This window comes from Oenanthe melanoleuca, chromosome 3 (genome assembly GCF_029582105.1).
Source record: "Oenanthe melanoleuca isolate GR-GAL-2019-014 chromosome 3, OMel1.0, whole genome shotgun sequence".
NCBI classification, from domain to species: domain Eukaryota; kingdom Metazoa; phylum Chordata; class Aves; order Passeriformes; family Muscicapidae; genus Oenanthe; species Oenanthe melanoleuca.
The window spans coordinates 95,634,690-95,648,675 of NC_079336.1; the positions used below are offsets into that span (position 1 = coordinate 95,634,690).

Below are 13,986 nucleotides of genomic sequence, written 5' to 3' on the forward strand. Positions count from 1 at the left end.
TCTGTCACTTCCACAGGTGTAGCCAACAGCTGCATGCAAGATTCAAAGCACCTGCTGAGGAACTAATCCTTTCAGACTCTTCACTTTATTGTTCTGGATAACTCTTCTTCAGTTTTTTGAGCACAAAAGCTTGTGGAAAGGGTCACCTTGGAAAGGCTCACCTTGGAAAGGGTGTCTTCTGCACGGGCATGGTGTGCAAAGACAGGAATCAAAGCCAGCAGGCTTCTGGGATCCTGATGGCAGGCAGATGTCTGTAGAATATTGGCTGCTTTGTTTTAAAAAATATGCTTAAAGCACTGAGAGCCCTTCCTCTTTATACTGATATGTCTCTAAGTAGAACTACTGCCTGTGAGCTCCTGGCACAATGTGCAATGCCAGAGGGTCAGGTATGGAGCAAGGGCAGATGTAATGATGTTCAGCTGAATTCTTAGCTGGAAGGAACAGCTATACGAAGCAAGTATTGCCCCCAGAAATTTCAGGGGGTGGGGGAGAGTGCTGGTTCTGAAATTAGAGTATCACACTCAGTCTTCCACTGTAAATGAGGTTAAAAAATAAAATGAAGAAGAGACTGTGTACCAAGGGCAGGAGAGACAGTTACAAGACTTATTTTGAGATTTTAATTGGCATGAAATTGATGGTAAGGAGACTACCACTGTTTCCTCCAATTTGACCTCTGCAGTGTGAGATAAACAAAACTTCACTGATAAAGACTTAAAATGTATCTGGTACTCAGTCAGCCACCAGCTTCATATAGCCAATCTAGTAGAATCAGAGATCCTTGGAATGGAGCCAGTGTTTTGCTCCATTCAGCATCCAGACCTGGCTGGTTTCCTCAGATGGAGAAATCGTGGATTGGGCACACACCCACGCTGACAGCCCGAAATCAGGCCAGCACAAGGCTGGGCATCAGGGCTCCTTCACCTTGAAGGTGCCACCCCTGTGTAACTCCTCTTTGTTATTTGGAAACCAAGAGCATCTGCTGAACAGAGCATCCTTTCCAGTACACCAGAGCCAGAACACCTTAGATGGAAATCAGATCCAGCCATTTATGCGGCTACTAACATTTTTGATAGGTCAGCATGAATTTACAAAGAAGAAAGGAAAACCCCAAGCTTCTTTTGACTGCTGAGCTCACCATTTGAGCACCACATTTGGCACCCATGTCTAAGTTACAGGACCTCTAGGGGGAGAGATAATACCCAGCATATGTAGAACATGTGGTAGTTTCTTTCACTCCCACTCCCAATTATTTTGCAGGGCTCACAGGTTATTCTTGCCTTTCCTCCAAAACTATCATTCCCCCTCCCAGTTATTAGCCTTCATACAATTAAGCATATATCCATGCAAAACAATTCCCATGAGGAAGAAATATAATCTCAAAATTAACAGACAGTCACTGGAGGAAGAAGTCCAGCTGACCCAAAGGAAGCAACTCAATGACTTGTTGGCTAATTTTGGTCCATACACTTCATGCAAAACATTGAATTGAGGATAATTCAAATGGCACCTGGAAAATACAAACATAACCACGCTTTTTCTAACACTTAATCATTAGACAGACAGCTTTAGCACTCAGGATATTTTCAACTCAAAACACAATTTATTTGTCATTCCCAGTGCCATCTATTAGGTAGATGTCCTGCTCTGGGATGCTGATACTGGAGGAAAAGCCCAGAAGAAAATATCCATGGGAAAGAAAATTGCTTTTAATATCTGAAAATAATGTAAGACCACATGAAATAAAAGGGAATTTGCAAAGCTCACCATGAACTGAATGGGTGTTAGTTTAACAATGACACAAATTTTCTCCGAAATAGCAGAATAATGGGATTAATTTTTTTCAATTCTTTCTTTGATCATCAAATTCAGTTAAAATTAAGAAATTATCTGGCATATCCATAAATTAATAAGGAACATGAAGTTCTCAGAAGTACATGAAGGATCAAGATTTTCTACAGTCAAGGTAGAAATAAAGATAATCCCACACTTTCAGACTGGTTGGTCAAGGAAGTAGGATTGGAAAGAAGAAAACCCACAGTGCCAAGCCCTCAGCTAAGAGAGATGCAGATTCTGCTTAGGGTCTGAATAACACCATTGTGAGAACATAGTTTAACTAACATTTTTCACAGCTTCATCTGCTCTTACTCTGACTTATCAACACGACTAAGGCAACATCTTTCCATTTTGCTCTTTATAGCTCTGCAGTAGTCCAGGAAGATGCCATGCACTGATAGTCTGAGAAACTACTGAAGCTGCTTATAGTTCATTCAAGGGGAAAAATATTAGATTATTTACTCAGGTTACTTTTAGTTTTCCTATTTCTACGTACAACAATACCTGAAGCTGAAAAGCTGACTTAAATCCTTCAAGCCATCTGGATACCTGACTATAGAAAGAGTAAAACCAAGTCTACTAGAGAAGTCTAGTCAGTCTCAGCACAATGCAAGGCAGGAGCAGGGGTCACAGATCAGCTGCCAGAGCTCCTCATCCTGCAGTGGCTGCACACTGGAAAAATGCTCCCACTGCTATAAAAGCTTCTGCTCACTCCTGGTTCAGAAAAGTCACCTAAATAGCAATGGGGAACAGATAGCACAGACAGTCTGGACACAAGCAAATTGTCTCTGTCTTTTTCAGTACTAGGTTACCATCTCAGTCACCTATTTTCAGCTGCCAGAAAGCAAAGATTGAACAAAGTGACAGATGCATTCTTATGAGCTTAAAAGTTGCTCTTATTTCCTTTGTAACTGTCTAGTGCACAAAAACAGTGAGACTTGAATGTCACACATCCTCCCCAGTAACCCTGAAGGAGTATTTTGCAAAGGTCGCCTTTGCAGCCTTTTCAGGTGTCTCTGCTACCACTTTACTTACTTTATTCCCTAGGTATCCCCACTAGAAAAGGGAAATATGTAGCAATAGAACAGGTAAAGATGCAAAGGAAAGATTCAGTGCTGGTAAAGTTGACAATTATCAATGTAGCTTATGGAAGAACTGGGGTCTTTGTTCATGCCTTTAGGCAAAAATGGTGCATCTGGCAACTTAACACTTAAGACATTGGCAGAAAAAAAACCAAATTATGCTTTCTCTTAGCTGTTTCATGTACCCTGACCCCTGCTAGAGTTAGCAGAAACATCCAGTAACATAAATGCTCTCTTGTAAAGTCTCTTCCTAACCAAAACTAAACAAGACAGCCATCATTCAACATGCCCTGAAAAGGGACTCCCACTGGTCCAGACTGAGCTTAAACTCGTTTAAAAGATCCAAACTCTGTTTCTCAGGCTTAAGCATGGAAACAAGCAAGGGTGTAGCACGCCAGCATTGTGCCCTTTATTCCCAGGACGAGAGCAGAGAGCCGGCAGTGCGGCTCACGCGGGACGCGGCAGCCCCGCCAGCGCACTTGTCAGCTCAGGCTGTCCAGGGCAGATGGACATCCTCTAGGAAACCACAAGCTGCACTACTCAGCTTGGCTTTGCAAACCTCCGTGAGGCTGGCAGGGGCCAGGGGAAGTGAGCTTCCCCAGGATACGGCGGCTGGCGTTGGCATCAACCTCACAGCGCAGATTTGCGTTTGGCAGTGCAGCTCACCGGAAGGGATATTTTTACTGCCCTGCTCTGACTTTGGCTGGGTGACGTCCCACCCCTACCTTGCTGCCACCTCCCTGCTCTAAAACACGGGAGAGGTTTGTACTTTGTCCATGTATTCGTTCCTCAGCCTCCCCAACTTTGGTGCATTACTGTCACTCAATACCAATATTGAATATACCTGTGTTATCTGTAAAGCAAAATTGTGACTTTTCTTTCATTGTCATATCCCTTTTATTAAGAAATTCTAACATCATTTAGGAACTCAAAAAACATGCTTTGCTCCCAAATGCATATGAACTTCACTTTTTGCTTCTACTTTACAATATATCCTATGCAAATAACATGTGTATGTGTGGTCTCTGTGCAACTACTTTCTTAAAGACCTTTTGGTCATGCATGATAAAACAGGTGAAAACCAAAAGCAATTGTCTATTTCTTCAGTGCAGTTGTGCTTTAGGTGTTCGTTCTGGTTTGAGGGAGCTGAAAAAATTTGGTAGCAGTCATAGTGCTAACACACAGCCTCAGACACTTTAATCACCTTTTTTCTCATGATACTTGCTCAACAACTCTGCTCACCTAATGTATTTGCTTAATAGTTCAAATAACCCCATTAAAAAAACCAAGAAATTCCAACAAAACTCCTGAATTACTAAGGTGGAACAGCACTAACACCACCACAGAAAAGCAAGGTATTCTCCTCAGCCTCCAGTACAGAAAAAATACAGTAACAGCAGATATAGTGGTGTAGTCTTCACAATGAGAGTGATCTAGCATGGGAATTTTGAAATAGACATGAAAGAGAATAAAAGAAATCAAAAGAACTACAAGAAAAGAAAAATACAAAACTTGTGGAAACTTAAGAAAACAATTTAAGTCTTTACTTCATGTAATTTAGTATTGGTTTGCAGCCATACAACAGCCAATTTAGAGAAACCAGCAAACAAGGCACTAAAATTATTGGAGCCAAGAAATGCAATTTACTCTGTGCTAAAGTCCACAACTTACTATATTCATTTCTGGATTTATGCCAGGCTCAAACCAGAAGGTCCTGGACATTACAGACTCTCAGCATGTGAAATGTCTCACCACCTGAAAACTTCCCAGGTCTTCGCTGGCAAGGAATCATTTAGTTCGTGGGATGGAATGTAAAATGAGTCATTCTGGTGAAAATACCATCTTGCTCATTTCCCATTTAAGTTCTGATTTACTTTAAGCAGCAATCCTCCAAGTTGGTGGGTTTAGAAATCAATTCGTATGTCCTTACATACTTAGATTTTACACTCTGTGCTCTTTGAGGGTAGAATGTCAGTGACAGGGAAGTCACTGACAGCATTTCCATTGACCTCAAGGATGGTAGAACTTCACCTTAATCCACCTTTTTTGGAAACCCAGCCAAACTGCAGCACAGGACTAACTGGAGTGACAACAATGCTCAGGTTTCCTGCATGTGCAGAGCACACTTTCTAATCCTTATCCTTCCACTTTTTTTTTTTAAGAAAGAGGTTGCACACATTTTTTTTCCTTCTTTAGTAGAGAAGGGCATTCTCTAGAATTATCATTCTCTAGTAATGCAGTCAAATGCACAGAAACAGTCCCAACAACTACTTTTTCAGAGGAACTTCAAGGGTTTTATTGGCTGCCTCCTGATGTACCCCACATTGTTTCAAGTAGCTGTTGACTCTAAGTTTTGCTCTTGGCCTCTGTCTCATCTCAATCTGGTACTTAGAGGCATTACCTGAAGTTTCAACCAAAAGGGATTGAAAGATACGATCTGAAAAAAGAGATTAGCCCTTATTAACTGCATGTGATTACACAGCTAAATCTAATTATGCATCCCACTGGCAAAAAATGAAGTACAGTTCAGATATAGACAAAAAGAGAAATGCAGTGTGGAAAATCATAGCAAAAGACTGTAATCGTACAAGCTACCACACATGAGGAATTTCTCATGGTTTTATCAGACTTTTCCTGGATCTGCTGTCAGAGCAAAACACTCTATGGATTGAAAAGCCATATCAGAAATCTAAAAAACAGAGAGACCAATAAATCCAGAAATTTTAAGTTACTACAGGCTGAATGTGCTAAATAACTGAGTGTAAAATTAACTTTTTTTGTCAGAAAACCTGATGAATTAGTCACTGAAAAACAGCTAATTCATAAGATTTAGTAGCATGAAACAAATAGAATGACTAAACTTTGTAGCAAAACACACAACTAAAAGCAATTATAAAGTATTCCAAGCTACTGAACATGTAAACCAAGAAGTATGAAAATCATTTACTCTTCACCAACGAGTTCTGTCTGTCAGGCTCCTCCCTGGCTAAGACTGGATTTGGTGTTTTCTTCAATTCTTTATCTTGAAAGGCTTTCTCATGTGTATGCACCCACAACCCAGCCAAGCTGTGACACCATCTCTAACAGTGTGAAGACAAGGAGCTCTGAGGAAACAACTCCTCTAAGCAGTGGCAATGGGTGACCCATGGCAGAAGGGTGTCAGCAGAGTGAGAAATCCTTTTACTACATGGAGCTGCTACATGACTGTTGAAAGAAAAACCCATCATGATTTTCAGCTGCTGTGATGAGAGAAGACAGATAAACAGGTAGTGGTCCAAGACTTGCTAGATTATATATCCCACTAGGACTGCAGCAGGCTAGATTGTTCCCTCATTTGTGTCACCAGGCTATGGTAATTCAGTTAAATCATCAACCTGGCACAGCAGCAAGTTCAGAAGAATGTGATTTTCAATCTGAAGTATCTGTATTCTGGTTTGTTCAGTGCACCTCTCTTCTCTGCTGCTCCACATGGGTACCTTCTGTAATGGCAACTGAGGATGGCTGAGCCCCCTCTGCATTTCCCCCTTGCAGTAAAGCCATGCTGACAGCTCTTAACTTTCTGTGTCATCTCAAATGCACAAGGTCAAAAAATAAATCCTCTCGCACTGTGACTGGGATTTCTTGCTAAATCAGCATTACACCAAGACATAAAGCACAGTTGAGTTTCTCAACATTGTCCCTAGGCTGTTTGTCTCCTCTGAAATCCTGTTGAATATTGATTTGGGATTTAAAGGTCCAGCTGCCCACCTAATCAGGTTGTGTATACCAACTTTGACTGATTAATGGGTTATTCTAAATGCACAGCTACCTCAAGGACTAAAGAACATGGACAACATGAACTTTTCTTCTCTTGCTTCATGCCACAAAGTTTTAGATTAAATTACACCTTTACAGAAATACAGGCTTGCCCTTCAAGGTATAACCACCAACCTGTGAATTTTCTTTTTCTGACATATGTAAGGCAATTTGGCTAAGCCTTAGTTATAGCCAATCTTAAAATACCAGAAAAATTACTTGATGTTAAACTTGAGACCACATGTTGCCTTTTGAGATATTTATGAGTCCAGCAGACCTTATATTAAGCAAATGGAATTAATTTTGTACACACTATCTAGCTGCATCTCTCCACAGGTGAGCTACCATCTAGGCAGGTTTAATGGACAATTCCTCAGGATACCCTAGCAATTACTCCTCTGCTGACCTGGGAGGATCATTAATATTAGGGAGTTGAGATGCAATTCAATTTTCATTCTGGCTCAGCCCTAAGCTTCTCCTAAGTGGATGCTGTCAGCTGTGTCAAATTATATATGATGCTTAGGTGATGTGGAGGATTATTAAGAAGAGAGCTGGGAATGGTAAACTCAATTCACAAAGTTTTCAGCCTGAACTTGAAGAGTGGCCTAAGATACCAATAGGCCAGAGCCATTTGGCATGGTTACAACCACCCTTTTTTTTTTTTTTTTTTTTTTTGTTCAGGGGTAAGCTGCTATGGGAAGAGCAAATTCAGGTATTGATCAGCCCAGAGCAGCAGGAGAAGAGCTGCTGTACAGAATGGCACATTAAGTGATTTAAATGAATACAATAAAAAACCCCAAAAGGCTTAATGGCAGAACTCTGAGGAAGCCCAGCTAGCAAATGCAAACAGCATTACACAATACACCCAGTATGCCAAAGAGAAAAGGTTTGATGTTCAGCCCCACAACTGCAGCAATAAATGAAGTCAGATAGCTCGGATCCAGTTCAGCCTTTTCACAATCATTAAAAAAGCCTCCAAACCCATAACTTCTCTCTCAACACAATGGTTATAACGTGTAAACCAGGACAGAATTGAACCATCTCCACCGCTTTACTATGCTCTGACTCATTTGATAGAAAACAAATGCACCAAAAAAAAGCTTTTCCCCTTGCCGTTCCAGCTACTGGGCGAAAATGAGACATTTCTGCACAGATGAAAGCTGCAGAATCCTTGCTTTAAAAGCCCTTTTGGCAACCCTCAGCCCCACCTTTGCCTTTTTCCACTATCACGATACACCTGTCCCACCTGATGCCAGCTCTGGCTTTGCCAGCAGAATTCCCATGGTGCACGCAGGCGCCAGACTGCCACGGCATTTTAACTCTTCTTGGGGAGAATAAGGAGCTGCAAAGATCACCAACCTCCCCAGAGGAGCTGGGCACTCTCACACAAACACACACCGTCCTGCTCGTTTTCAGGTAACAGGGAAAGCTTTGTAACCCGTGCTCCTTTCAATCAGATGCCTTGCAGGTTTGTTATTTGAAAAACAAACAAATAAATAAATAAATGGAAACACCTCGCTCTTCGTGTTAGAAACAGGCAAATAAACAATCAACCTTTGAGAAAATACACAAACACTTTCATTGTCATAAGCATGCAGCGACTTACCCTCCCCCAAAAGGTTAGAAGCAACTCATTTAAAAATGAAGCTACTTTGCATTATATATCATCACATTTTAGTCCATCAGATACAGTCATTCATTGATATGCAATTTTTCTTATCAAAGCATGCATATAACTCACAGGAATTCCCGTTGTGCAAATGCTCACTGAAAAAAAATCAAATCAAAACAAGTACAGACGTACGTACACACACACGTACACACATATTCTAAGACAAGATGAAAAGCATGCATGGTCAGGGTTTAAGCATAATTTAAGCCAAAATAATTGCTAGATTGTTAAAAAGAAAGCAGCCTGGCAACTATTTGAAGCAGGTTTTATTCATGCTTTTATTTGATTCTTCTCAATTTTCATTTCCTTTTAGACTCATTTGTAGCAAACATGCTAAAAAAAAAAAAAAAAAAAAAAAGTCTCTATTGTTTAAGAAAAAGCAGACGAGAAAAATTTAAAAACAGCAGCATCCATGCTCTGAGTACCAAAGCGTTTTTTTCTTGGAGCAGAAAAGAAAAAAAAAAAATTTAGAAGCTTTTCTAGATTTAAAACAGATATCGTGCAGAAATTTGATCTTAATGACATTAAATCTCCAAGGAGATGTATTCTAATTTTTTTCTTAGTTAAAAAGAAAAAAAAAAAAGTAATTTTCAGTAAATCGGTGCAAATGCCCTTTTTGGCTAGGTTGGTTTTTTTTTGTTTGGTTCTGGCTTTTTTTTCCTTTCTCCTCCTTGCTGTCAGCCTAAAGGTATCTTAAACCCTGCATGCGGCAGTGCTTCGCCTGTGCGCTGCATCGGCTGTGAGAGAAGAAGCTACCTGCGAGTTTTCACAGTGCCATCTCATATCCATGTCTGCCTGGCTACCCTGCGTGCTTACAGTTTGGTTTTTTTTTTTTTTTTTTTTTTTGGTTGTTTCTTTTTTTTTTTTTTTTTTCCCCTTCCTTCCTTCCCTTGCTTTCTCTCTCCCCCCTCCCCTCCTCCTCCTCCTCCTCCTCCTCCTCTCCGCTTAATTCTTAATGGAAATCCTAGGAAATTTCGTCCATCCTCTGAAATCAATACTGGTGACAGGCTGCCTGCCTCCGCGGGAGCCGGGGATGATGGATTGCCTGCGCATCCGCCCGGCCTATCAGTGCCCGGCGCTCCGCCCGCCCCCGGCCCGGCCGCGCCCGCCGCCGCCGCGGGGACACCGGGCACGGCGCACGGCGCTGCGGAACCGCGCCGGGGGGAGGAGGGAGGAGGGATGGATGGATGGAGGGATGGAGGGATGGAGGGATGCAGCGGAGGGAGGAGCGGCGCGGCTCTGCCACACCCGCGGGCAGCGCTGCGACACCGACCCCGCCGCCGCGTCACCGCTTTAAAGGAAGGAAAGGACCCCGGACATGAGCCGGCGCGATTCCACAGACGCTGCGGAACGGGATGGTGCTGGAGCCGCCCCCACCGCCCCACCGCGTCGCTTCCCACCTGGCACGGCACGGCACGGCCGGGATGCCGCCGGGAAACCCGCCAGGCACATCTGCTCCCTCCTTGGCCGCACACAGCATCGCCCAGCGCTGCACAGGTGCTGGAGCGACCTGGACCAAGCAACTGCTGGGAACAGGTTTGTCAAGCTAGTCACCAACCCACCAAAATCCAGCCACAGCGTCTACCAACAGATCCCTTTTACAGCAACACCATTTTATTTAGCCCAGGGAGAATTTTTCCTTTTTCTTTTTTTTTTTTTTTCCCCCCCTTCCTTAACAGCTTTCATTAATCCCAACAGTTGTAAGATAGCGAGCGCCCTCAAATCTACTTTGAATAAAGAATGTCTACGCTGAGGAAAAAAGACAAGCGAGATATTAAAAAATCAGATGATACCAATTTTGCATTTCCCCTGATAGGAGCTTGGGGAGGATAAAAACTTGCCCTGACATAGCCTCACCCACCCATTTCCGTGGCAGTGTGTTGCCTTTTTCAAAAGGCATTTTGAACTTGCAGCACCATTTGATAAATGACACGTCTGCATGTTTACAGCTATTGGCCAAAGCACGTGGCAGTAAAGAAAAGCTGATGGGCAGTGTCTTGATACCACTCCTCACTAAAAATAAATTGAAATCGATTGATAAGATCTACTCTGCATGAAAAACATCTCCCTGCTCTAATCAGAGCCAGGTTCGACTGGAGGTTGTGTGGCTCAGTAAATGTGCATAGTAGTGCCTAGATTTTTAATATTCAGTTATTAAATTATAAACCTAATAGATGTCTACCGTGTTCCTTTCCCGGTGAACTGAAAAATAACAGCCCATGGACAGCAGCAGGGCTGCTCCACGAACATTCATTTGGCTGCAGCTCAGTTACAAGGAATACAGTTAATGCTGAAAGAAACACTGCGCTGCTTGTTGGAAGTGGCATTCCTATTTGTTAAATGTCTGTCTGTGCCACGTGGTGCTAATTAGAGGAAAGCCACTGCCCTGAGGCTCTTGCACTTGCCTTATGGTGCAACCTGACTCCTGGCCCTAAAGCTTGCAAACTTTAAGGCAGTGAGCTGGTGGATGGAGCAGAAAGCACTGTGCTCTCTTGTTCCACACACTGTTTTCCAAGCGTGGGCCAGCAAAATTAAAAGGTGCTCTGGAGCTGAACTTCGTATTTTGATAGCTCTCACAGTTGGAAATCTCTCAGCTTTTTCTTTCAGAGCAATTCCTAACCCTCTGAGGAGCACCCTGGAAATCCCCAATCTTGACTCTACACCTTTCCCCTTCTGGAAGATGACATAGCACACCATCAGGACATAATTACATGTTTCCTTGCCCAGTGTTTTGTGGCAATGGTCAAATCTTCAAGCCTTGTTTGCACATCTCTGGTCAGGAACTGGGACAGAGGACAGGAAGGGCAATGCCCATGGTCAGCAGTTGTGCTCTCACTGCCCTTCTAGCAACAGCATCCATTTCCCTGGGTTGCCTGACAACAACTCCTGTCTGGGCTGTGTTCTCAACAAAAGGAGTTCATTTGGGGGGCAAAACAAATAAGAAAAAAACTCATATTTTAATTAAGAAAATTATCTAAATGAGAACAATAAATACTATTTCAAGCAGATCAAACAATGTGGTCCTTTCACATTCTCTAAGTCAAACTTTGATTAACCCCAGCATGTGCCTTCCTGAAAGACAGCAGTAAATTATCTATAATATTTTGCTTGAGGAAGTATTTTTCAGAAGCATGATTCTACAACACCACCATTAACAGTAATGGACTGTCATATGTCCTGTGTGCTGTTATTCAGGGGTCTAACTAAGGCAGCAATAAAAGGAATGGTATAAAGATGGATGGCAGATCCCAGCTCCTCTCAAATGCTGGGCAGATGTCTGTGAGGATGAAATGCTGTTTGAGAAGCCTTGCCTTGAAGTGCTGGAGGGAAATGCTGCAGAGCACAGCTTGCCTGAGCTGTGCTAGGTCAGAAAGCCATATCCTATAGATTCTGGCTGTCCAGCAAAAACCAGCTTGCAAGAGAATTCCTTCTGTTGGAGAACAACCCTTCATCTAACCAAGTTCAGGGGCTTTTTTTGCCTCTCATGGAGATGCAGCTGTCTGTGTAGTGTGTGTGATTGGCTATGGTGTGATGTGGAAATACAATAGACAGCGTGCTAGGATAAATTTGACCCAAAGGATGTGAAGGCACTTATGAGCTTAGTGTGGTAAAGCAGTTAGGAATGATCTGACTTTACACTTAAGTGCTTTTTTTGCATTTAAGTAAACTCTTGAGTGCTTTGTTGAATCAAGTCCAAATATACAAAAAATAAAACTAAATGCAAAAAAAGCAATGAACCTGAATTTGCTTGACTACACACTCTCAAGCTATACATGAGAGTTTTGCTGAATATATGTATTTTGCCAAATATATATAAAATATCACTTGTAAACTTGCTTGTCAATGCAGTGAGGGATAGGAAATGAGTTGGATAGCATATATTTCACATCAAGGGACACTGCAGTAAATATCACAAAGACAAATCTCTATAGTTACTAAAATGCAGAAACAGCATTATGCTTGAAAAACATAGACAAAAAAATTATGTTAAACCCACCATACAGAACTGAGAACAGGAGAAGCCAAACTTGTGATTTGATTTAGATCTAAATATGCTACATATTTCATTAACTAGACAGGAACTGTACAGACATATCATCATTAAAATCCTTGCTAGTACACTGAACAGGCAGTTTTATAAAATGATTGTAATTTGTCTAGGAAAAAGATCTACTCAAGAGTAAAAAAGCCCACAATTATTTTATATTGTCTTTTTTAGATACCATTTTATCAAAAAAATTTGCATCTGCAATTCAGGCACAGGTGGAAGCCATCAGTTCTTACACTTCAGCCTAAGGGCAAGCACAAATTAAGCTGCTTGAGATGAGAATGAGATATTTTATATACTATCCACCACTTCAAATGTGTTTAATGAATGTGAAAGTTATGTGAGTTTTAAATATAAATGTCTGTGCACCCATAGGGATTAAATTGTCACTTCAACTTGAGATTTTGTCACATCACTCTTATGGCCAAGGTGGGCCTTCACTGATGCCCTGTCACCTGCAAACCCCTCAATATTGTCCTTGGGACACATATTCAACAACTTTGAGGTGTATGTGGATTTGCTGTCACAGTGAGTTTTAATTTTGGAATTATTTGTGCACTGTCATTCCTATCGAGACAGAGCTACTATTGAGGAGGAAGCCTTAACAGTTTCCATGGGAGAACTGGGACATTATTTGGGATTTCATCAATATGACATCTTCCCTTTGCCCCAGGAGACTCCTGCAATATCCACTCTGCTAAACTACCAAGCTCAAATGAGTGTCAGTGCCAACACTCTGTGTCATCTCTGTAACACTTAGTGAACTAAGTGTTCATGCTGTCAGCCAGGCTGCACACACCAGGCTGGCTTGCAGATGCCTCCATTCCCATGGATCACAGGAAAACAAGCTTCAAGAGAACTGCCCTCCACTGCTTAAAAGGGCAGGATCCTCCTCCTTCTTTAAGCAAATGGAAGCTTAATGGAAAAAAATATTACTCTCTCAATAAGCCATAATTTAGATCAATCCTACCTGTTTGGAACTAACAGCTGCCATCAGACTTTAGTCCCCAATTCTATACTGTCAAGAAACAGATGAAATGTACTCTTTTTTCTGGACACACATATATTTTCATTCTCTGCTTCCTCTTATCTCCTACTGTGATTCCCTAACGTTTTTTTTCTGGCCTTTCCAAATCCTTCTCCATCTGGTGAATCAACAGTGTCATAATAATACACAGGGAAAATGATGACATGCAGCTATTATCCTAATTATATAGAGCACCTTTACTTTGTCTCAATTGTCTTTATAAATTATGTTTCTTACCCATGCAAATATTAGCACTACTTGATTGCTCTCCCTATCTGGTTTAGTCATAAGTACTCATTGCTTTTTCTAGGATAGAGGGGGCAAATTGCATGGGAAGATACACAGATACAGATATAGGAAGGGGAAAGAAGTCATCTCTTTGTATCAAAATCTTTTCCAAGGATGATTAAGAGTGAACAACTGCAAACCTCTATTTTTGAAATGGCAAAATTAAACATTTGTCGAAGCATGTTTATAGCTGAATGCCTGTAGAGCAAAGAGGAAGAATTTTTTTTCTCCTAGACTGCCA

At 41.7% G+C, this 13,986-nt stretch overlaps 1 protein-coding gene across 13 annotated transcripts in view; it reads right to left on the reverse strand.

Moving 5' to 3' along the window:
• NRXN1 (neurexin 1) overlaps positions 1 to 13,986 on the reverse strand; it is a 668,503-nt gene that overhangs the window by 42,703 nt on the left and 611,814 nt on the right. For 2 of the 13 annotated variants that reach the window (XM_056487067.1, XM_056487066.1), the window contains exon 1: positions 9,139 to 9,449. The exons of the other annotated variants lie outside the window; for them this stretch is intronic. In XM_056487067.1, coding sequence (XP_056343042.1) covers positions 9,139 to 9,171 — 33 coding nt within the window. In that variant the 5' untranslated portion in view covers positions 9,172 to 9,449. Of the gene's footprint in view, positions 1 to 9,138; positions 9,450 to 13,986 lie in introns of those variants that run through there. 13 annotated transcript variants of the gene reach the window in all.